Source organism: Cetorhinus maximus, chromosome 8, assembly GCF_964194155.1.
Source record: "Cetorhinus maximus chromosome 8, sCetMax3.hap1.1, whole genome shotgun sequence".
NCBI classification, from domain to species: Eukaryota; Metazoa; Chordata; class Chondrichthyes; order Lamniformes; family Cetorhinidae; genus Cetorhinus; species Cetorhinus maximus.
The window spans coordinates 79581609-79605331 of NC_135886.1; the positions used below are offsets into that span (position 1 = coordinate 79581609).

General features: G+C 40.6%; 1 protein-coding gene across 1 annotated transcript in view; it reads left to right on the forward strand.

Moving 5' to 3' along the window:
- Positions 1-23723, forward strand: part of LOC144683754 (ecto-NOX disulfide-thiol exchanger 2-like) — a 328442-nt gene that overhangs the window by 182082 nt on the left and 122637 nt on the right. Inside the window, exon 6 of the mRNA XM_078547116.1 lies at positions 3633-3776. Coding sequence (XP_078403242.1) covers positions 3633-3776 — 144 coding nt within the window. The remainder of the gene's footprint in view (positions 1-3632; positions 3777-23723) is intronic.

A 23723-nucleotide genomic window follows, 5' to 3' on the forward strand; every position in this document is an offset into this window, starting at 1 on the left:
GTTCCTTATATTCTGTCCAATCTTCTGGCTTTCCACCTATCTTTGTGCAATTATATGCTTTTTCTTTAAATTTGATACTATCTTTAACCTTTCTAGTTAACCACGGATGGTGTGTCTGTCCCTTGGATCTTTTCTTACTCATTGGAATGTGCGTATTCTGATGAGAATGCCCTCTCATCTGCATACCCCTGTCCCTGACCACGGACCAAATCAGGAGACCCTGTCCTAAGATGTGCAACTGCCTTCTGGTACAAAGAATCCAAGTAACTTTCCCCCTCCCTGATGTGTAGCAGTGTCTGTCGTTCAGCCTCCAGCTCAAACCCTGAGCTGAAGCTGCTCAAACTTTAAACACTTACTGCATACGTATTTGCCTTGGACCAAACAGGCATCCAGGAGCTCCCATATGCTGCAGCTGTGACACATCACCTGCCCTGACATCCTTAATGTGTGGCAGTTGACTAATTATTTTATTCAATTATATATTTCACTTTTGTTTTTATATATTTTATTAACCTTACCACCAGTTGCTAGACTATTTTGAACCGTAAGAATAGAATAAACATTAGTCACTTACCAGGTACTCACCAAATAACTAGCTTCTTCTCCTGTAGCAGAGTACAACCACTTCCTGAAGGCTGAGAAAGTTAGAAATCAGAAAGCAAAAGAGCACCTCTTTGCTTTCCTTCTCTAACCCCCTTAAACCCAACTCCCAGCACTCTATTCTAAGTCGCACTTCTTGCAGTAAACCTTACCTAGAGCACCTCTTTCCTCCTATGCACCGAATTCCCACTAGAACCAAATTCCCAAATATACTCACTCGGTCTTTGTCTCACTCAGTCCGAAGTCTCCACTCACTGATCGCGCTCCTCTTACTGGAGGACGTGGCATTCAGATGGGCGCTAAGATGCTTTGTCTTGTTCTCCATAGTAATGCAAGCAAAATTGCTGAGTTCTAAATGAACATTTTGCAATATAGCTGCGTTCCTGTAGACATACGAGTAAGGCATTTATAGCACTTTAACTTGAATATTCTATTGAGAGCTTTGAGGGTTGGCCTGCATTATAGGTAATTGATACGTACTTTGCAAATGTCTAAATAATGAACAAGTTCAGAAGTGAACATTTCAAACTAAATGAAAACAACAGCCTCTACTACAGTATTATATTAAAATGTAAATTCTGTTTTAAGCTAACTACCTTTCAGTATCGTTTGATTACTGCTCCTGGAGAATGTTAACCGCATGTGCATCACCAATGTGTGATAGTGAGATTGTGTGCACATTTCAAGAATGGAGTTTGTGTTATATTCATTGCACACTTGAGTTTTGTTGGCTTGAGGGACTGTCTGCAAATACTGCTGATAATATAAGTGTTTCTGTTTTAATAATAAAGTCTTTGTATGCTAATTTTTAGAAATCAATGCTGAAAGATGTGTTGTCATCGATGGCAGTTTGTCATAGTCTTCCTACTTATTCTGTATACATGTCAATGGCCAGCTTTATTGGCTTCTCTTAGTTTCTTTCTTGTTGATACCAGGGATAAAAAAAAGCCTAATATGGAAGCTAATTATTTTTAACCATGTTGTGATATTGGTATTTGTAAACGTTTCCCATTCATAAGGCAAATAGTTGGAGGAGGGAAGAAAGCTTCCTATACTGCGTGAGATATTTCTTCAATTTTAAAACTAAGTGAAAGCAAAATAAATGGTGCTAAATTTCTCGCTTGAGAGACAACAGGCCATGCCTGTTTCAGATGAGGGAAAGGGATCAGAAAGCCTGCTTTTAGACTGATCCATAATGCAGCAAGGTGGGGAAACGTGAAACCCTGAATTAAGAGAATGGTGCTCCAAGACACGAGATCAATATCAATGAAGAAGCTCATTGTAGTCACCCATTGTGGAAAAGAATCCACAGTACTGCATCAACAGCTGTCCCTTTGAACTATCTAATGTTTTTACCTGCATTGCTGTCATTGGAAACATGCGTTTGACTGCAGTACATCAAATACTGTTGTCAAGTATAGAAATTCAGTAAAATGATCACTTAAATATAAAGAATATACTTGATGTTTCGTAACTAATTTATTATGGGATTTTAGTTGTATGGGTGTCAATAAGAACTATGCACAGTCTTGTGTGGTATAAGTGTATTATGGTGTATTTAGTCTCTATTCAAGATTTACTTTTGTTATTAAATTTTTAACATTTCAAAGCTAATTCAATCAAATTGTTTTGCTGTTTACAAAATTTGATTCATCAGCTTAGACGTTTTCCAAGAGTGTGTTTAAGGATGAACTATTAATAATGAAAATGCAAAATAAAAACTCCTCCCAGTTCCTTATAATGATTTGACTCTTGTAGCGCCATATAAAGAGATTATTCATAAATATGATTACCACAGCTACTGAAACTTTCTTGGATTCTATCATTATAGGTGAATTCAGAAAGTTGCAAATAATTTATTAAATGTTCATTTTAACAGGATTGTATGTATCTTATGAATAGCTGGAAAAAATAACCATGGAAAAAATATGGGAATCCTCTGAAGCTCCCTGTGTGCTGTTTTCTTTGTTGTGAAGAATAAATACGGTTTCATTAATCTAACTAACTTGGATGACATATGTCATAAAGATATTAATGTATATAATGTTATTGGAAATTATTTTAAATTGGACTTGTAGTAGGGTCTGTGTCTGTGCCTTAACTGGATTAAAGCCAGCTAGTCTGGGTGCTTTGATGTATAGTAGTTTTGAGGTGTTGAACAGTAAGGTAAAGAGTAGATTTGCATTTTGTTGAATAAACCATTCAAAAACTGGGGGTGAAACCTTGCACCCAGCTAGGAGACACTAAGCAATATGTTTATATTACTAATAAAATTGGTACTATGAAAGGGGTTTTATTGTTAGAAGAAGTGGAGTTCAAAGGGCTTGGTGATACGATGAGAATTTGCATTCAAAGAGAAGGCTAGGTATATACAGAAGAGTTTTGTGTGTGGAAGTCAGAGGCATGTAAGATCTAAGCCTATAAGCCTACCAAATTGAAAGGAACCTCATTTTGAATTCATAAGATAAAATGTGCTTTGCCTGGTGTCTAAGTCTATGGGTTATTGTTGCCTTGGGGAAGATTACCTGGGAGTTTTTAATCTGGGGATTTGTTTAATAGTTATTATGGTAGTAATTTGTAGATGTGCATGTGTTAAATAATTAATGTGTTAATATCTTATTAAATTAATAAATGTTTAATTGAATTTATATAAAAAAAACTCGAGGCTTGGTGGGTTTTATTCCTGAATGCAGAGCTGCATCTCAAACATCTAATTGAAAATATAGGTTATGACAGTTGTTTAAAGTTTCCCTCTGGGATTTTAAATAACTCAGCCTTTACCAATTGCTGTGAAATAACACATAGAAAATCTGAATCTGTCCAGCCTTTCCTTTTTGAACTGTCAAACTAAGGACAACTTTCAAAGAGCTGGCACAAGCATGGTGGGCTTAATTACTTCCTTCTGTGCTGTATAATTCCATAAGCATGCTACCTGATGGCCTAATACAGTTGTATCCTTTGACCACTAGTTAATCAGTTCTCTCTTTAGAAGTAGAAGCTAATGTTCTGTCCTTGTGCTTTGACTTCAACAGGGCTTAACCAGTTGCCCTTCGACCCTGCAAACAACGACGAACCACTGCAGTTCAATAATTCAAATGGCCCATTGATGACAGAATGTTCCATTGACCGTTCTAATGAACCAATCAAGAAAAGGAGGCGGCATAATATAGCAGCAGGTAAGGACAGCTATAAAATCCTTATTACTGCTTCACCTCAAGTTGTGCAGAAAATGTACAGATCATCAAATTATCTTGATGTACTGTTTGTTATTGCTTTGAATCAATGGCAACGGTTATACAAGAGGGAAGAAAAAAACTCTCCTTTACATATCTTATCAGGTCCTCAGAATTTGCAAAAATGCTTCACAATCTATTGATTATTTTTGAACTGAAGTTGTTAAGCAGTTGAGTGCAGCAGCTAATTTGTACACAGCAAGGTGCCATGAATAGTGGGTGAGTGAATGGCCATATCCTCTGTTTTTGGTGGTATTGGTTGACATACTAATGCTGGCTAGGGCATTGAAAGAGCTCCCACCCTTTGAATAGAACCATTCACCCTGAATTGGCAGGTACATCTTTGGTTTAACATGCCATTCAAAAACAAGTAATATGCACAGGGCATACGATTCTACAATTTCCTTCATCTTTCCTCATTAAGTAAAGGCATTACAGTCTTTTATAAGAATATGAAAAGCAAAGGACCAGAACAATTGATTGTTTAAACTTCTGCAATTTGGCATAAAAAATGGCTGAACCCTGAAATGGCCTGAAATTGATTTCAGATATATCTAAACACCTATATCTCTGGTCTCCAACATGCATTACATTGGGTGGCAATGCACAAGGTGGTCAATTAGCCTAATACTAAATATGGAAGACTTTTATTACCAAGCATAGTCAATTTTTGTCATTTATCAATCAACTATTATTATGATGACATATATCACTTATTTTTGTGTGACTATTCCATCAAGAAGGATACAAGATAATGGCTACATTACTGGGATAGTAATCCCACCACAGTAATGTGAGCATTTGAATTCCTGTTTTAAAATAAAACCTGGAAATAACAAGCTAGTGTCAGTAAAAGTGACCATGAAGCCTTTGGATTGTCATGAAAGCCCAACTGGTTCACCACGATCGTTTTAGGTAAGGAAACCTGCCCACTCTGACCCATAGATGACTCCAATCCCACTCGTTCATGGTTGAATCTTAACTGCTCTCCAAAGTGTCCTGACAAGCCATTAAGTTGTATCAAAATCGCTATCCACGCTTCATAAAGAAGGCCCATCACCACCTTCTCGTATATACCTATAGAAATTTAGGCAGGGATTAACAAAAGTAAATGTTGGTCGCTTGCAGCCAGAGCCAGGAGAAATTATAATGGGGGAATAAGGAAATGGCAGTGCCATTAAATTAACACTTTGCATCTGTCTTCATGGTAGGAGACGCAAAAAAAAATCCGGAAATGGTGGGGGTCGAAGGAACTAGTGGTAATGAGGAACACAAGGATATTATTAGTAGTTTAAAAAAAAGAACTAAAGAAAATCATAGGAATTTAAATTGATAAATCCCCAGAATCTGATGACCTACACCCTAGAGTTTTAAAAGAGATGGTTATAGAGACAGTGGTGCATTGATTTTGATGTTCCAGAATTCTCTAGAATGGTCTCTGGATTGGTAGGTAGCAAACCCTACCCCCACTATTCAAGAAAGGAGAGAGAAAACAGGGAACTATAGGCCAGTTAGCCTGACATCAATAGTAGGGAAAATGCTAGAATCTTTTATTAGGGACTGGGTGACAGAGCACTTGGAGAATATGCACAGGCAGAGTGAACAGGAATTTGAGAGGGACTTGTGTTTAACAAATCTTTAGTTTTTTTTGCTAACTAGCAGGGTAGGTAAGAGAGTAGTGTATTTGGATTCATACAGTGCCAGTGTCACTACCCAAAATTCAGGCTAATGGGATTGCGGGTAATACATTAGTCTGGATTGAGGATTGGTTGATGGGCAGAAAGCAGAGAATAGGAATAAACAGGTCATTTTTGGTTTGGCAGGCTATAACTAGCGAGGTACCACAAGGATCGGTACTTGGGCTTCAGTTGCTTACAATCTATATTAATGACTGAGATAAGGGGGCCAAGTGTTGCTTGGGAAAGTAAGCTGTGAGGAGGACACAAAGAAGCTGCAAAGTGACAGAAACAGTGGGAAACACTGGTATCCAGAACAACCTGGTTGTTATTTACATCAGTCATGTAGTCAACATGCAGGTACAGCAAGCAATTAGGAAAGCAAATGATTTATTGGCCTTTATTACAAAGGGAGTGAAGTATGAGTGAAGAAGTCTTAGTGCAATTTTATAGGGCCTTGGTGAGACACACACATGAGTACTGCTTACCTAAGGAACAAATACTGGCCTCTGGGGGAGTGCAGCAGATGTTCTCAAAACTGATTTCTGGGATGAGGATATTGTCCTATTAGGTGAGACTGAGTAGACTGGGTCTTTGTTCCCTGGATTTTAGAAGAATGAGAGGTGATTTCATTGAAGCATTAAAATTCTTATGGAGCATAATAAGGGAGGATATTTCTCCTGGCTGGGGAGTCCAAAACTATGGGATTGCAGTCTCAGAATTAAGGTGTTGGGTATTTAGAATTGAGCTGAGGAGAAATTCCTTAATTTAAAAGTTTGTGGATCAATAGAATTTTCTACCCCAGCAGGCTGTGGATGCTGAGTTCTTGAATATATTCAAGACGGGCAGATTTTTGGACACAAAGGGAATTATGGGATACCGAGGTAGTGCGGCAGACTGGAATTGAGGTGGATGAGGTAGATCAGCCATGATCATAGAATGGTAAAGCAGACTTGAAGGGTTGAATGGCCTGCACCTGGCCCTATCTCATATGTCCACTTCTGTTGTCGCAAATTGGTGCACAGATTTCATTTAGAAAATAGATATTTAAAACAAATGTCACATGTAGTTTTGATTTTCCATGCTATAAAGTAATGTGCTAGCAAGCACCTCCCCCATTTTTTCATCCAGGAATTATCTAAAATATAATTGTATATCTCTGGCTGAGTAATGATTTTTTAAAAATCCAAATCAATATTCTCTTATTTTTCATTTTGTTGAGGAGAAGCTGCATCAATTAGGGAAATAACTACTTGATGGTTCACCACAAATACTCCAAGCAGGCAAAGCTTCAATCCTGCAGAAACATGCAGTTTATCGTGTTTTTCTTGTCCTTTCCAACTTGTACAGATTCTCAGCATCAGAAATATGCAACATTCTTTTGTGACATTTTGTGGCATTATTAAGTATCAAACGCATCTTTTTTTATTCGCTCGTGGGATGTGAGCATCACTGGCAAAACCAGCATTTATTGCCCATCCCACATTGCCCTTGTGAAGATGGTGCTGTGCTGCCTTTCCTAAACCACCAGTCTATGTAGTAGATGCACCCACAGTGCTGTTTAATATGGAGACCCAGGATTTTGGCCTGGTGACAGCGAAGAAATGGTGATACATTTTCCGTCAGGATGATGTGTAACTTGGAGGGGAATTTGCAGGTTGTGTTCCCATGTGCTTGTTTTCCTTGATCTTCTTGATGGTTGAGGCTGAGGGCTTGGAAGATGCTGTTGAAGAAGCCTTGGCAAATTGTAGCAGTGTGTCTTCTAAATGGTACACTTTGCTGCCAATGTACACTGGTAGTGGAGGGAATAAATGTTATGGTGTTGGATGGGGCGCCAATCTGGTGGGCTGCTTCAACTGGATTGCGTTGAGCTTCTTGAGCATCATCAGAGCTGCACTCATCCAAACAAGTGGAGAATATTTCATCTGACTTGGTGGACAGGCTTTGGTGTGTCAGGAGGTGAGTTACTCACTGCACAATTAAGCTTCATTACAGCCTTGGCCCAGACATGAGAAAAAGAGTATCAAGTGCATCTTTTTTATTCGTTCATGAGATGCGAGCATCTCAAGGGCAATTAATGCTGGTCTAGCCAGCAATGCCCACATCCCATGAATGAATTTTTAAAAAAACTGTCAGCCTCTGACCTGATCTTGTAGCCACAGTATTTATATGGTTGGTTCAGTTTATGGTTATTGATGACCCCCAGGATGTTTATGGTTGGAGATTCAACTACTCAACAATGCTGTTTAATGTCAAGGGGAGATAGTTAGATCATCTCTTGTTGAAGGTGGTCATTGTCTGGCATGAATGTTATGTGCCCCTTATCAGCGTGAGCCTGAATGTTGACCAAACCTTGCTTCATGTGGGCACAGACTGCTTTAGTATCTGAGGAATTGCAAATGAAACTGGACACAGCAATCATCAGTGAATGTGCCCAGTTCTGACCTTATAATGGGAGGGAGGATCATTGATAAAGCAGCTGAACATAGTTCAACCTCCACCAGTGCTCTGAGGAGCACACACACAGGTGCCGTGGGACTAAGACAATTGGGCTCCAACAACTACAGCCATCTTCCTATGTGTTAGTATAACTCCAACCGGTGGAGAGTTTTTACCCTGATTACCATTGACTTAAATTTTACTAGGGCTCCTTGATGCCACATCCTCAAATGTTGCCTTGATGTCAAGTACAGTCACTCTCACCTCAACCCTGGAATTCAGCTCTTTTGTTCATGTCTGGACCAAGGCTATAATGAAGCCTGGAGTTGAGTGGCTCTGGCAGAACCCAAACTGAGAATTGGTCAAGTTATTAGTGAGCAAATGCTACTTGAAAGCACTGTTGATAATGCCTTCCATCACTTTGTTGATAATTGGGAGTAGACTGATGGGGCAGTAAGTGGTGGATTTAATTTGTTGACATGGCACAGGGAAGCATTCCCCTTTGTCAAGTAGATGCCAGTGTTTCAGCTGTACCTTAATAGCTTGGCTAGGGGTTCGCCCTGGAGCACAAGGCTTCAGCACTACACTGCAATGTTGTCAGTGCCGTAGCCTTTGCTGAATGCAATGTATTGCATGTCATGTCGAATGCATTGAATTGGTTGTAGATTGGCATCTCTTCTTTTATTCATTCATGGGATATGAGCGTCACTGACCAGGCTAGCATTTATTGCCCATCCCTAATTGCCTCTATTGAGGAGGTGGTGGTGAGCTGCCTTCTTGAACCACTGCAGTCCAGGTACACCCACAGTGCTGTTAGGGAGGGAGTTCCAGGATTTTGAACAGCGACAGTGAAAAGAGTGGCGATATATTTCCAAGTCAGGATGGTGTGTGACTTGCAGGGGAACTTCCAGTTGGTGGTGTTCCCAAGCACCTGCTGCCCTTGCCCATTTGTGATGGTGGGAACTTCAGGAGGAGGCTAAGGTGAATCATCCACTCAGCCTTTCTGGCTGAAAATGGTTGTAAATGTGTCTTATTCACACCGAATCCTTGACTATGCCATTGTTGAGGTTGGGAATGTTCATGGTGCTTCCCCCTCCCATTAATTGCCCACCACCATTCACCATGGATGTGGCAGAACAGCAGAGCTTTGATTTGCTCTGTTGGTTATGGGCTCACTTAGCTGTCCCTATAGCATGCTGCTTCCACTGTTTAGCAGGCATGTAGTCCTGTGTTGTAGCTTCACCAGGTTGGCACCTGTTAATTTCTAACTGAGCAGAACATTCTGTAGAACTTGAAGAATCTTGAATTTTACAAAATCATCAGCATGTTTAAAGAAGAAATGAGTGAATTTAAATATAGCAAATCAATGATTGGCCTTCTGAACTCTGCACCATTGATCACCTCGGGAGCCCCATGAAGGATCCAGTCATTAAATCCCTCTTCCTGATGTAACTATTGTCCCTTGGTGACACCACGTACAGACGTGGGTCAACATCTACATGTATGCTGATGGAATCCAGCTCTACCTCTCCACTGCCCTCTCAAATCCTCTGCTTTTGGCCATTGTTATCAGTAATCCCAAAGTAGAGTTCCCACTCCATATCCTGTCCATCATAGTGCCTCACCCTTTCTTTCTCTGCAACGTCCCTCTCCGCCGCCCTCAACTTTTCATTCCTCTGATTCCAACTTCTTGACTACTTGCTGTCCCTTTGCCTCACAGTTGCTGGTTATGCCTTCATCTGCCTAGGACCTATACTTTGAAACCTGCCTGTGTGATCAATGCGTTGGTCACCCTTTCTAGTATCAGCTTTGACTCAGCAATATTTTCTCCTTGTGCCATGGAGTTTTGGGATGTTTTTCTATATTAAAAATGCTATTTAATGTTAAATTATTGATAGATGAACCTGGGACTTTATCAGATTTTATTAGTACCTTAATTTCAGTTGAACATACAGTAAAGCCGTGACATGCACAGGCGTTACGTTCTTGCAAAACTTCACAAATGGTGAAATCGCAAATGACTAACATGCTTGACAATGGGAGTCAATTAGATAGGTTCCATCAATGTGCGGGCAGCATTGGTTTGTGCAGTCACTGTATAGCAAATTATGGTATGCAACAGATTGGGGGAGTCTCTGAGCTCAATGTTGTAACAAAGCTACAGACTTGGATGTTAAAATTGCAGATATGTATCGAAAATTTTAAAGAGACAATCCACATATAAGAAAAACATGTATCACCTCAAAACTGGCAGGCAAGCTTTTTACATAACAAGAGAAATAAATTGGTGAGCATTTCAAAATTGAACAGAGCCGCTATTGCAGCTCTGGACCGAGAGATTTGGACATTTCCAGGTTAATCTTTCCGTTCGGGCTGCACATCAGCTGCAACCATTCCAGACACTGATTCTCTCACCTGTCGGAAAGATGCTTAAAAACAAAGAATTAAAACCAGGACTAATGGAAGAATCCGCTTCCAGAGACTTCGACATCACCTCTCCATTGAGACATGCCCAAGGTCTCTGCCCCATCATGGTTAATGGAATAGATTTCTTGTAGAATAAAGGATCTTTAATGAGAGTAGGGAAATAAAATGCAGATAAGTGAGCAATTGTTCATGTAATGGGTGATCTGGTATACAAAGGCTTTAGCGCAGGTAAGCAAATACGCGAACAAGGAAGTTGGGAAAGGCGTGACTTTACTGTATCTGTTCTTTGGAGGTCTTGTGATGCAGTGGGTAGTGTCCCTGCTTTTGGGCCAGAAACCCCAGGTTCAAGTCCCACTCCGGACCAAGGAAGGTGCAGTTATAACATAGCCAAAACAGGTTGATTATCAGTCTGTATATCCTTCCAATACTCCTGATTGCAGGCAGTAAGAGCAGGAGAGTTTCCTGGTGAGCTATGCTGCAGAAGACAGCAGTAAACCACTGTAGTAATTTGCCAAGCATAATCATGAACCAATCGAATGGAAGTCCGTGGTTGCAAACAACCTGTTAGGGCATGTTCCCTGAAGGAAGAGGAGGAGGACCTACCTGTTCTTTATTAAACCTTAAATATTATTTGGGCTGCAAACTTTGCTTTTTTACACTGCAGTCTTATGGGCTATTTGCAGAAGTTTCTGATCCTTGAAAATTAAGCAAATGCCATGTGAGGCAGGACAAAAATTTTAATTGATTTCGTGATGGAGGATCTGAAGGTGCATTGGATCATCTAAAATGAGTAGCAATACCAACTTCACGTTAAATTCCAATTGCAGAAAATTTCTGTTCCAAGTACATATGCTAACATGTTGATGTTTTGTTCCTATAGTTAGAAGACAATTGTGCACCTAAGAATATAAATACCTTATTCAAACCGAAAAACGAAGTATTGTAATTGGAGGAGACTGTATATATCTAGTTGATGACCTGGGGTGTTGCACTTAAATGAGTCAAAACTAAGTGCAACATACAGGTCAATTAGCATTTGAGACCTTCCCTTGAGTCACCAAGTTTGATTTCAGCAAAGCTAATGGAGCTTTCAAATGTGAGATGCCAGAAGAGTAAAAGGCCTTCTAAAAATTTATCTCCAACATTAATTATGATGGGGAGAAATGTTTTGCGGGAACTGGAATCCTGGAACTCCCTAACAGCACTGTGGGTGTACTTACGCCACAGGGATTGAAGCGGTTAAGAAGGCAGCTCACCACAGCCTTCTCAAGTGCAATTAGGGATGGACAATAAATGCTGGCCTAGCCAGCGATGCCCACATCCCGTAAATGAATTTGAAAAAACCTTTGTGGTAGAGCAGTGCAGAAAAATACTTGCCTATGGAGGCAATAATGCTTCAGATAGTTTTGCTTAGGCTGGCCAGATCATAAGGGCAACGTGCTTTGGACAAACTGCCAGCTATACTATAGATTTGCCAGATTAGAAGACTAGAAGCCTGGGAAAACGCCAACCAGTGGGTTAGGTGTGAAAGGACCAGTGTTGGCTAAGAACAAGTCATAGAGAGAAAATGAAATGTCAAAATAGAAAATAAGTTGCAAAGAAAATACTGAAGTTAAAATTGCAATACAAAGTTAAATTAACTTGAAAGTTTTCTCTCAAAGCCCCACGGAGATGGCAAAAGAATAAAGAGGGAGAGATGTTACAGGGGTGGGATGGGAAAAATTACAGTACTTCAAATCATATATGTAGCTGAAATATCCAATTTTAGGAATGGAAGATCCCACCAGGTTACTCTGCTTGAACAGTAAAGTCTATGATCGTGGCAAAATTTAGAGCAAAGAACTTTCTGATACTCTTTACTGTAGCCAGCAGATAAGACTGGGAAACTGTTCTAGCATCACAGACTTTTGCATGAATGGGTAAATCATATAAGGCAGGTGACACAAGGTGTGGAAACTATTGATCATGCTCTTCCCCCATAACCGCTCTTCCACAAGCCCCCACCCTCCCCGGCGCAGCCACCCCACCTGCCTGCCCACCCTTCCTCTCTCGCTTTCCCTTTTGCTGAGGGCAGTGTTTGAGAATTTCTTGCTTATTAGCTTTTCTTGTGCTTATTGGCTCTCTGCAGTGGGTACAATTTAATCAGGGAGGCATGTAGTAGTGGTGCTTCATCGTGAGGCTGAGCCTTTGTGAGCCTGTAGCAGTCATTTAATATAAGGTAGGCTGACCAAGCATTGATATGTCTCTGTTTCCTGTTGGCTAGTATCAGCACAGAGTCAGTTAAGTGAGGTAAATTGAGCACTATTAATGGCAAGCGTTCACTTCTCAAAAAATAGGCTGGCAGATTAAAAAACACTATAGAGTGCATTGCTGGCAGCAGAAATGTACCTTGCTGACATAAGACCATAAGACATAGGAGCAGAAATTAGGCCATTCAGCCCATCGAGTCTGCTCCGCTATTCAATCATAGCTGATAAGTTTCTCAACCCCATTCCTTCACCCCGTAACCTTTGATCCCCTTACCAATCAATACATACAACACCTGCTCCCCATACTATCCTCATTCAGTCAATTCGTGCAAGTCTCAATAGAGCAAATGGAACAATGCTGCTGGAATGTTAGGCAAGTGTCAGCTTAGTCACTCCTGTCGAGAAAGCTAGCAACACTGCCTTTTATAAAGAAAAATACCCACTCTGATATCAGCAGATCAACTTTTTCTGTCAACATGGGGATTAATTAAACATGAAGCTTTGCAACAGAGATAAAATTTCAATTCTATGCTAGAAGTTGGGCACCCTGCACCTCATCAATCATAGATAATGCTACGGAAAAGAATATAATTCTTTTAGTCTTCCTGTTTTACACGAATCCCCATTCCATGCATGTCCAATAAGCAAAAATTTGAACAGACAGCTTGTTCCCAGGCCTCTGCCAGTGTGTCTCTAGAGTTGGCTGTAAAAAAATATTTCCACTATTTCTCCCGGAGAGGAATTTCCCAGCTCCTTTATTTCTTTACTTGTGACTAGAGATTAGGAGCTTGCTGAGTGGGAAGTATTGGGCATAAACTCACTATGAAGTTTTTAGGCTCTTCTCATACTCAGCACTTAAGGTCCATAAGCAATCCCTTGCTTCCTCTGAACTAATGTGGTGAACACAAGAAATGGGAGCAGGAGTAAGCCTTTGAGCTTGCTCTGCCATTCACTGAGATCATGGCTGACCTCCTACTTCAACACCATCTTCCTGCACTATCCACATATCTCTTGATGTTTTTAATGTATGGAAATCTATCGATCTCAGCCTTGAACATACTGAATGACTGAGTCTCCTCAGCCCTCTGGGGCAGAGAATTCCAAAGATTCACCACCCCCAGTCCTAAATGGTCAGCCCTTTATTTTGAGACTGTGTCCCCTGGTTCTAGACTGCACCCCACTCAACCCCAAACCAGTCAGGGGAAACACTCTTCTTCCATCTACCCTGTCAAGCCCTGTAAGAATTTTGTATGTTTGAATGGGACCGCCTCTCATTCTTCTAAACCCCAGAGAATAGAAGCCCAGTCTATTTAACCTTTCCTCATAGGGTAATCCCTCCATCCCAGGAATTATTTGGTGAACCTTCATTGCACTCCGTCTATGGCAAGTACGTCTTTCCTTAGGTAAGGAGACCAAAACTGCACACAATACTCCAGGTGCAGGTTCACCAAGGCTCTATATAAAGGCCAGCATACCATTTGCTGCCTTAATTGCTTGTTGTGCCTGCATATTAGCTTTCAGTGAATCATGGATAAGGACACCCAAGTCCCTTTGAATTTCAACACTTCCTAGCCTCTCACCAATTAAGAAATACTCTATACTTCTGTTTTTCCTACCAAAGTGGATGACCTCACATTTTTCCACATTGTATTCCATCTGCCAATTTTTTTCCCACTCACTTAGTCTCTTCAAATCCCCTTGAAGTCCTTTGCATTGTCCTCAGAACTCACACTTACACCTAGTTTTATATCATCCACAAACTTGGAAATATAACATTTGGTCCCACATCCAATCATTGAAATAGATTGTGTATAGCTGGGGCCCAAGCACCGATCCTTGTGATACCCCACTAGTCACAGCCTGCCAATGACCCATTTATTCCTGCTGTTTTCTGTCCGTGAAGCAGTTCTCAATCCATGCCACTATATTCTCCGCACCCCTCTTCCACCCCGTGTGCTATATTTTGTTTACCAACCTCTTGTGTGGGACCTTTTCTGAAAATTTAAATATACCACATCTACCAGTTCCCCCTTATCTATTCTGCTAAGTTACATCCTCAAAAAAAAACCCAACAGGTTGTTAAACATGATTGTCCTTTCATAAATCCATACTGACTCTGCCCAACCCCACCATTATCACATCCTTTATTAAAGATTCTAGCATTTCCCTACTACTGATGTCAGGTTAACAGGTCTGTAGTTCCCTATTTTCTCTCTCCCTCCCTTCTTAAATAGTGGGGTTACATTTGCCGCCTTCCGATCTGCAGGAACCATTCCAGAGTCTATAGAAATTTGAAAGATGGCCACCACTGTATCTAATATCTCTACAGCCATCTCTCTCAACACTCTGGGATGTACATCATCAGGCCCAGGTGATTTATCTACTTTAAGTCCCATTAATTTCTCTGGCACTTTTTTTTTTAACTAATATTAATATCTTGCAGGTCCTCATTTACACTAGTCCCTTGATTTTCCATTATTTCTGAGAGGGTTTTATATTTCCCTCTGAAGATGGACACCAAGTATTTGTTTAGTTTCTCTGCCATTTCCTTATTCCCCATTATAAATTCTCCTGACTCTATTTGTAATGAGCCCATATTTGTTTTTGTTAATCTTTTCATTTTTACATAAATATAGAAACTTTGAGTCTGTTTTTGTGTCTTGTTAGTTTACTCTCATATTCAATTTTCCCTTTCTTAATCTTTTTCTTGGTCCTCCTTTGCAGAATTCTAAAATGCTCCCAAACCTCAGACTTACCATTTTTTTTTGCCTCTTCCTTTGAGCTGATACAATCCGTGAGTTCTTTCATTAGCCACAGCTGGAACACTTCACTTGCTGGGTTTTTGAATGATTGAGAAACAATTGCTCTGGCAAGCCATATGGCTTTGGTCTATTCTATGAATCTAGTTTATTTAACAAATGAAATAAAATACTGCCATTAAAATGTTAAGTTTCATTTAATGAACAAATACAAAAAAACAAGAATAATTAACATTGCAACATGTCATTAGCTCTTCACTAGCACTGAACCCGGACCAGTATCTGTACCACAAAACATGTATGTGAAGTTTATCCTACCCCAGTGAGATTTTGACGGCTCACTTCCACATGGGCCTCTCCCAGGTAGACTAGGAAGAAACAAGCTTAGTGCAGGTTATGCAAAACAAAAACAGAATTACCTGGAAAAACTCAGCAGGTCTGGCAGCATCGGCGGAGAAGAAAAGAGTTGACGTTTCGAGTCCTCATGACCAGGTTATGCAATATGCTTCCTACTCATTTGAAGTTCGAATTGGGAAAATGGTGGCTTTCTAATTTTCTTAGGTTGTCATTTAAAGCAATAATTGCATGCTCACCCCATGGCTTCTGGGGGGTCAACAGCCCTCGACTATTAGATTAGTGTGTGTGTGCCCTCTGATCAGATTTAGCTCGAGTTACACAATCTCACAGCACAGAAACAGATCATTTGGCACTGGTGTTTATCTCCATAAGCCACCTAGTGTAATCCCATGCTCCCAGATCAACTAATTCCAATTTAAAAGAACTAAAGGAATCAGTAAGACTCTGAGACTTAATCTGCAATGCTGTCAGATGCAAAACCTTTAGCCCTTTGATCCTGGATCTGCAGGATCAGCCCCATTTACCCTAGAGTTTTTCTTTCCAGATCCTGGGACCTCTTCAAAATGCTGCTGAACACTGAGAGCCCATCACAGTCCTGCAAATCCCTTCGCAGAGTTACAAGATCCCAGGGCCCATCCCCATTCTGATAAATGAGTGTACCTGGGATGATTACTTGACCAATATCCTCATTCTTATGAAACATCCAACTCAATATGAATAACTCCACAAGAGAGCTGCTAGTAGATATGAAAGGTAAAATCAGTGAAAGTCAACTCCAGATTTCTTCCTACATTTAAGGGCATGTTATCAATACAAGTTGTCAGATTTTTAATCTTATATTTTCCATCTGACCTCCTTCAGCATTTATTCCCTCCTTTCCTGAAAATTCAGCTGATTCAATAATAATCGCTCTGTGCAAATGTGCAGCTTTATCTCATCAGAGAGTGCAATCACTCCAGATATCACTAAAGCAATCAGGAGCAGAGTGGCAGGCACTGCAGGGGTGTCTGTTGTTGAAATAACAATCTGTAGGTGCTGAGCTGTTGACATTTTATTAATCTGTATGAATATGTAATTGACTGCTGTTCCTAATGAACTGCATCATTCAAGAAGCTAAGAAAACACATTCCAGTGGCCCAAAGTATGTTGATTATATTAGAACAGTTTTAGAGAAGGCAGGCATAGGCCTTGTTTTTAATTTTTGTTTTTTTTAATTCTTTCCTGAGGTATCCCTCAAGGTCAACGTTTTCGTTTTTGCATTAGATTAATAATAGCCATGATGTAAAGAGGACATCCCTGATTTCTATTCTTTGTAGAAAATGACAATGTTAGTGTTAAGGTTGCTTTGAGCACTATTCATGTAGTTAGCATTTTCCTTTGTGGCCAATAAAAATCATTGATAGATTGCGACAACTGCAGTGTTAATTACCAGTGGGACAATTGTGGAACGAGGATACAATTAATAAAAGTAACTTGGCACATTTGATATTTTAAACTGCATAAGCCGTAGCGCAATGAAGCACTTTTTATTACCTCAACATTCTCACAGTTTGTATCTTTTCAAGAAAATATCTGATAGTTTGCAATGTTATGATATGGCAGGTGGTAATTGCCAGGCTGACCAAATCCCAAAGGGAAACTTGGTCAAGCTATCACAACAATTTGCAATTCGGACTTCTATTACGAGAAGGTATGTGTACGGAAATCAGAAGTAAAGATTCCACTACGACTTTTGGAGATCTTAAATATTAAATTAAAACATTTATTAACAAAAGAAAAAGCTTAAATACACAAGATTACAGTTACACAGTTAAATTTAGTCTTACAACATTTCCCAAAAGATTTCTACTTAGCTAGACTAACAAATAAGCACCTTTTTCCAGGCAACAGGATATAAAAATCTTCCATGTTGTCTTTATGGCCACCACTTTTGGGAAAAGTAAACTTTAACTTTGTTTCATTTATTTATGATCTTTGCCAGTTGTAAAACTTCCTCTTATTTCTCTTTGAAATTCAACTTCTCATTTATCTCCTGATGCAAATTCCTATTCATGTTGTATTTATTTATATCTCATCTTAGCTTGTTCATCTGTGCTTCAAAATGCCTGTTTTTACACCTAACCCTTTGATGATTTAAACCTTGCAGTCTGACTGTCTTCAGTTTAATGAAATTAAACACACACACACACACACACAGAGCACCACAAGCCTGCTTCACAGTATCCTACAGTAATATTGGAAAAAATTATATTTTTCTATGCAGCAATATTTTTGTAAATCAGGAAATCCAGAGGACTGCATCCCTTCAAATTAAAATTCACAAATGCAAAGAAAAGTGGAAACCTAGCAGAATGGAAAAACTATAAAAAGCAACCAAGGAAAGAGTAAGACCTGCAAAAAGAAATACAAAAAAAACTTGCAAGGGATGTTAAGACTATAATTTTTGAGTATTGTTAGAGGAATAGGAGGGGTGTAAGGAAAGGCCCTTGGGGACGCCAGAGTTAACGGTGAGGGAGCAGGAAGGGAAACCATTACAAGTGAAATGTTGTCTACCATTAAATAGACAAGTATAGAAGCAGGCGAAAGCATTCCCACCCAGCTGGACAACGGTGGGCATGCGTTGGAGGAGAATTGTGTGATCAATTGTGTCAAAGGCTGCAGAATAGGGAGAGAAAAATGAGGAGGGAAAGTTTACCTCTGTCATGGTCACATAGGATATCATTTGGGATTTTGTTAAGAGCCATTTCTGTACTATAGCAGGGGTGGTAATCTGATTGGGCAGATTCAAACATGGCATTCCAGGGGAAATGGGCATGTATTTGGGAGGTGACAACACATTCAAGGACTTCGGAGAGGAATGTGAAATTGGAGATGGAGCAGTAGTTTACAAGGATGGTGGGGTAAAGAGTTGGATTTCGGAGGAGAGGAGTGATGATGACAGATATAAAGGAGAGAGAACCGTTAGCAATAGAGGCTAACATGGGGACTAGGAAGGGAGATTGGATGGTTGGCAGTTTAATACTTACTGTTGGAGGTGAGGGTGGGGGAGCTGGGGGGAGGAATTTAAGAAGACAATTTGCAGTTGAGAAAAGAAACCGGGGTTACCTTTGCATTTCAGGATGATCCTGGAATAGTGAGCAGTTTTAACAGATGAGAGCAGGACCCAATAATGCTTTGTGGCCCATTCAGATCTGGTGGTGAATGGCTAAAAAAGTGTTTGGGGGAATAGCCAGGGTAAGAGACAGTCATGATTTTAAAGATCACCTTGCAGCATAGATTGGACATTAGTTTGGAGACAAGAGCGTGTTTCATTGGTGGAATCTGACAAGTGTGTTCCCCAGGGGCATTAGATTTTCACCATATTTATCAATGACTTGAATGTAGGAATAATGGTTTGTGTATCCAAGTAGTGCAAATAGTAGCAATAAGTTACAAAGGGATATAGACAGAATAAGTGAGTCAGAAAACTGTGCCAAATGAATTTTAAGGTGGAAAAATCACTCTGAATCCAAGGAAGACATGAGGTGCGAAAGTTGCATTGATGAGCAAAGAGATATGGGTGTCCATATACACAAATCACTAAGTTAGTGAATATGCATGAAAAATTATCAAAAAGGCTTTATAAAATGTTACCCCTTATATCAAGATGGTTGAACTATATAAATGGTGAAATTATAAGCTTTTGGTCAAAGTACTGTGTTCAATTTTGGGCACTGAAATGATATATTGGCCTTCAAAGGGATACGGTGGAGGCTGATACCAGGGTTTCAAAGCATTAAACTGAGTGCTGGTGGCATAAATGTGCTTTATATTTCCATGTATTTAGAAAGTTGAGCGATGATCTAATCGATGCCTTTAAAATGAAGAAGGGATTCGATACATTAGATACACAGAAACTATTTCCAAGGTGGGCAATCCAGAACAAAGTGGCATTATCCTAAAATCAGACCTGAGCCATTTAGAATTAAAATCAGGAAAAACATTTAATTAATGGCCCAGATTTTCCAGTCAGCGCATTGCTGCTGCCTAGCAGTTATCTGCACCCTGACCGTATTGCGCATTTTCAGCCAGGACTTCTGATCCTGGCTGCAGCAGAAATGGGTCAGCACAGACTCTCTAGGGCAAGACTGGTGAACGTAAAAGATGATGGACAAAGAGAGGAAATGCCCCCTTTTCACAACAGGAACTGTCGTATTCGGATAAGTTTTTTAAAAAGGTCTCAAGTCCCATATAGGTTGCCCAAGTCTCCAACCCTGAGCTCAGGGTTAGAATTTTTACTGGAGGAAGTCCCAGCCATAGCAGGAACAGTATTATGGAACATTCTGTTCATTGCACTTACACTTTCCCACAGACTTTGTGGGCTTTTACATTATGACTTGCTGTTATCTGGAAGTCAAAGCAGCATGTGCACTCTATAGGTGATCTGGAGCCTTTGTGAACGGGACAAGTAATGGTGGACCATTAAGCCTGCATTTACTGCCCTAGTTATCTTTAAACTGAGTGGATTGCTAGGCCATTTCAGAGGCAGTTAAGGTTCAATCACATGGCTGTGGATTTGGAGTTGCATGTAGTCCAGACTGGGTAAGGATGGCCTATTTCCTCCCCTGAAGGATATTAGTGCACCTGATGGAATTTTAAAAATTCATTCATGGGATGTGGCCATCGCTGGTTAGGTCAGCATTTATTGCCCACCCCAGTGAGTGGATAGTGGTGAGCTGCCGCCTTGAACTGCTGCAATCAATGTGCTGTAGGTACACTCACAGTGCTGTGAAAGAGGATGTTCCAGGATTTTGACCCAGTGACAGTGAAAGAATGGCAATATATTTCCAAGTCAAGATGGTAAGTGGTTTGGAGGGGAACATCCAGGTGGTGGTGTTTCCATGCAGCTGCTGCCCTTGTCCCTCTAGGTGGTAGCATTCTTGGGTTTGGAAGGTGGTGTCTAAGGAGCCTTAGTGAGTTCTTGCAGTGCATCTTGTAGATGGTACACACTGCTGCCACTGTATATAAGTGATGGAGGGAGTGAATGTTTGTGGATGTGGTGCCAATCAAGTGAGCTGCTTTGTCCTGTGCGGTGTCGAGCTTCTTGAGTGCTGTTGGAGCTGCACCCATCCAGGAAAGTGGAAGGTATTCCATCACACTCCTGACTTGTGCCTTGTAGAAGGTGGACAGGCTTTGGGGAGTCAGGAGGTGAGTTACTCACAGCAGGATTCCTAGCCTCTGACCTGCTCTTGTAGCCACAATATTTATATGGCTAGTCCAGTTCAGTTTCTGGTCAGTGGAAGCCCCCAGGATGGTAACGCCATTGAATGTCAAGCAGCGATGGTTAGATTCTCTCTTGTTGGAGATGGTCATTGCCTGGCACTTGTGTGACATGAATGTTATTTTCCACTTATCAATCCAAGCCTGAATATTGTCCAGTGACGAATGATGCTGAACATTGTTTAATCATCAGCGAACATCCCCACTTCTGACCTTATGATGGAAGAAAGGTCATTGATGAAGCAGCTGAAGATGGTTAGGCCTAGTACACTACCCTGTGGAACTCCTGCCTTGATGTCCTGGAACTGAGATGATTGACCTCCAAAAATCACAACCATCTTCTTTTGTGCTAGGTATGACTCTAAACAGCGGAGAGTTTTTCCCCCGATTTCCATTGACTCCAGTTTTGCTGCGGCTCCTTAATGTCACACTCAGTCAAATGCTGCCTTGATGTCAAGGGCAGTCACTCTCACCTCAGCTCTGGAGTTCACCTCTTTTGTCCATGTTTGAACCAAGGCTGTAATGAGGTCAGGAGTTGAGTGACTGGTGGAATCCAAACTGAGTGTTGGTGAGCAGGTTATTGCTAAGCAAGTGCCACTTGATAGTACTGTTGATGACCTTTTCCATCACTTCACTGATGATCGAGAGTAGACTGATGGGGCGGTAATTGGCTGGGTTGGATTTGGATTTGTCCTGCTTTTTGCATACAAGGCATATCTGGACAATTTTCCACACTGCCGGGCACATGCCGCTGTTGTGGCTGTTGTAGTATCCAGTGCCTTAAGTCATTTCTTGATCTCACGTGGAGTGAATTGGATTGGCTGAAGACTGGCATCTGTGATGCTGGGGACCACAGGAGGAGGAGGCTGAGATAGATCATCCACTCAACACTTCTGGCTAAATATTGTTGCAAATGCTTCAGCCTTATCTTCTGCACTGATGTGCTGGGGTCCCCCATCCTTGAGGATGGGATATTTGTGGAGCCTCCTCCTCCAGTTAGTTGTTTGATTGCCCTCCACCTTTTGCGACTGGATGTGGCAAAACTGCAGAGGTTAGATCAAATTCTTTGGTTGAGTAATCGCTTAGCTCTATCACTTGCTGCTGATGTTGTTTGGCATACAAGTAGCCCTGTGTTATAGCTTCTCCAGGTTGGCACCTCATTTTTAGATATGCCTGGTACTGCTGCTGGCATGCCCTCCTGCACTGTTCATTGAGCCAGAGTTGATCCCCTGGCTTGGTAGTAATAATAGTGTGGGGGATATGCTGGCTCATGAGGTTACAGATTGTGATTGAGTACGATTCTGCTGCTGTTGGTGGCCTACAATGCCTCATGGTGGCTCAGTCTTGAGTTGCTAGAACTGTTTGAAACCTATCCCATTTAACACTGTGGTAGTGGCACGCAATATAATGGAAGGAATCATCAATGTGAAGACGGGATGACTTCTCCACTAGCCCAGTGACACTATTGCAATGCTACCATTCCCTAACTGAGACATGCAGAGTCTAAACCAGGATTTGCAAGTTAGAATAGATAATTAAATGTAAAACCTTGTACAGAAAGTGAAATAGAGGGAAAGAGGGATGGGATTAAGAGAGATGAGAGACAAAGAGGCTCCATACATTCAAAAATAAATTTCCAATGCCAGATGAATTGTTTGGTGGAAATTGAGACTTCTCACGCTGTTTAAAAACTTGCTTACACTTGAAGGGGCAAGCCCAAATTTTCTCTGGCACATTTAATGGGTATCCAGTGGATAAGTATAGTAATTTTACGGCCTTCATAAGTTTTAATGTCTTTCAGTGAAATACAAGTGTAGCAAAGCTTGAGGAAGAACTGGGAAAATCAGACAGCAACTTCCTGGATTCCGTGTTTAAATGTATATGTAGGCGCCGGAAGTTGGTGTCTGATTTACTCCTTAAATAACAATGAGCACTGATAGCTTCAGCTTTATTCTTACTGCAAAATCGGGGCAATATAAATGTGGTGGGATTGATGCATTCTAGTTGCAGACTGGCTATGGTTTAGTTTATTTATTTAGAGTTTCATTTGGCATCATGATGTTAAAGTTGTAAAAGTAAGTTGGAAGCATCTGTGGTTTCAATATTGCTGTCAATGCTCTAAAATCCACCTTACAATGTAAACAGGGCAATGCGAGTACAATATAACAAACAAGCCAGATGGATAAAATTTTACCAGTCAAATGATTCCTTTTATCATGCATACAGCAATACTAATATTTTGCAACTCAGATCTCTTGCAGGTGAGTACATCTGTTGCTTGAATTTGGCCCCAGGTAAAACATTTTGATTCTTGTCTTAAGTCATGTATTCTGTGAAGTCTCCCAGCAAGCCTTTTTTGTATTTTTACGATGCATTTTTTAAATTCTGAAAATAATGAAGAATGTTGAGAGAGAACAATTTGCTTTAACTTGCACCAAGCTATCAATGGTCAGTACCATTATGTAGTCTGTTCTTCACTTCCCTATGGCTTCTGCCCTGCAGTGGACTTGCACAGAAAGATGATCGCACATTGAGATTTGATACTGGCAATAACACTGGAAACTCAAGAAGATTCTGCAGTAGAAATAGATCAGCTGAAGTGTTGACTTGACAACCATGCCACAGTTATCAGAAACAAATATTGTCACAATAACATTGCTGCCTGATAAATGCCTCAGAGGAATGTAGGAAATGGCACAGCCAAAGTGTAAATTCCAGCAAGAG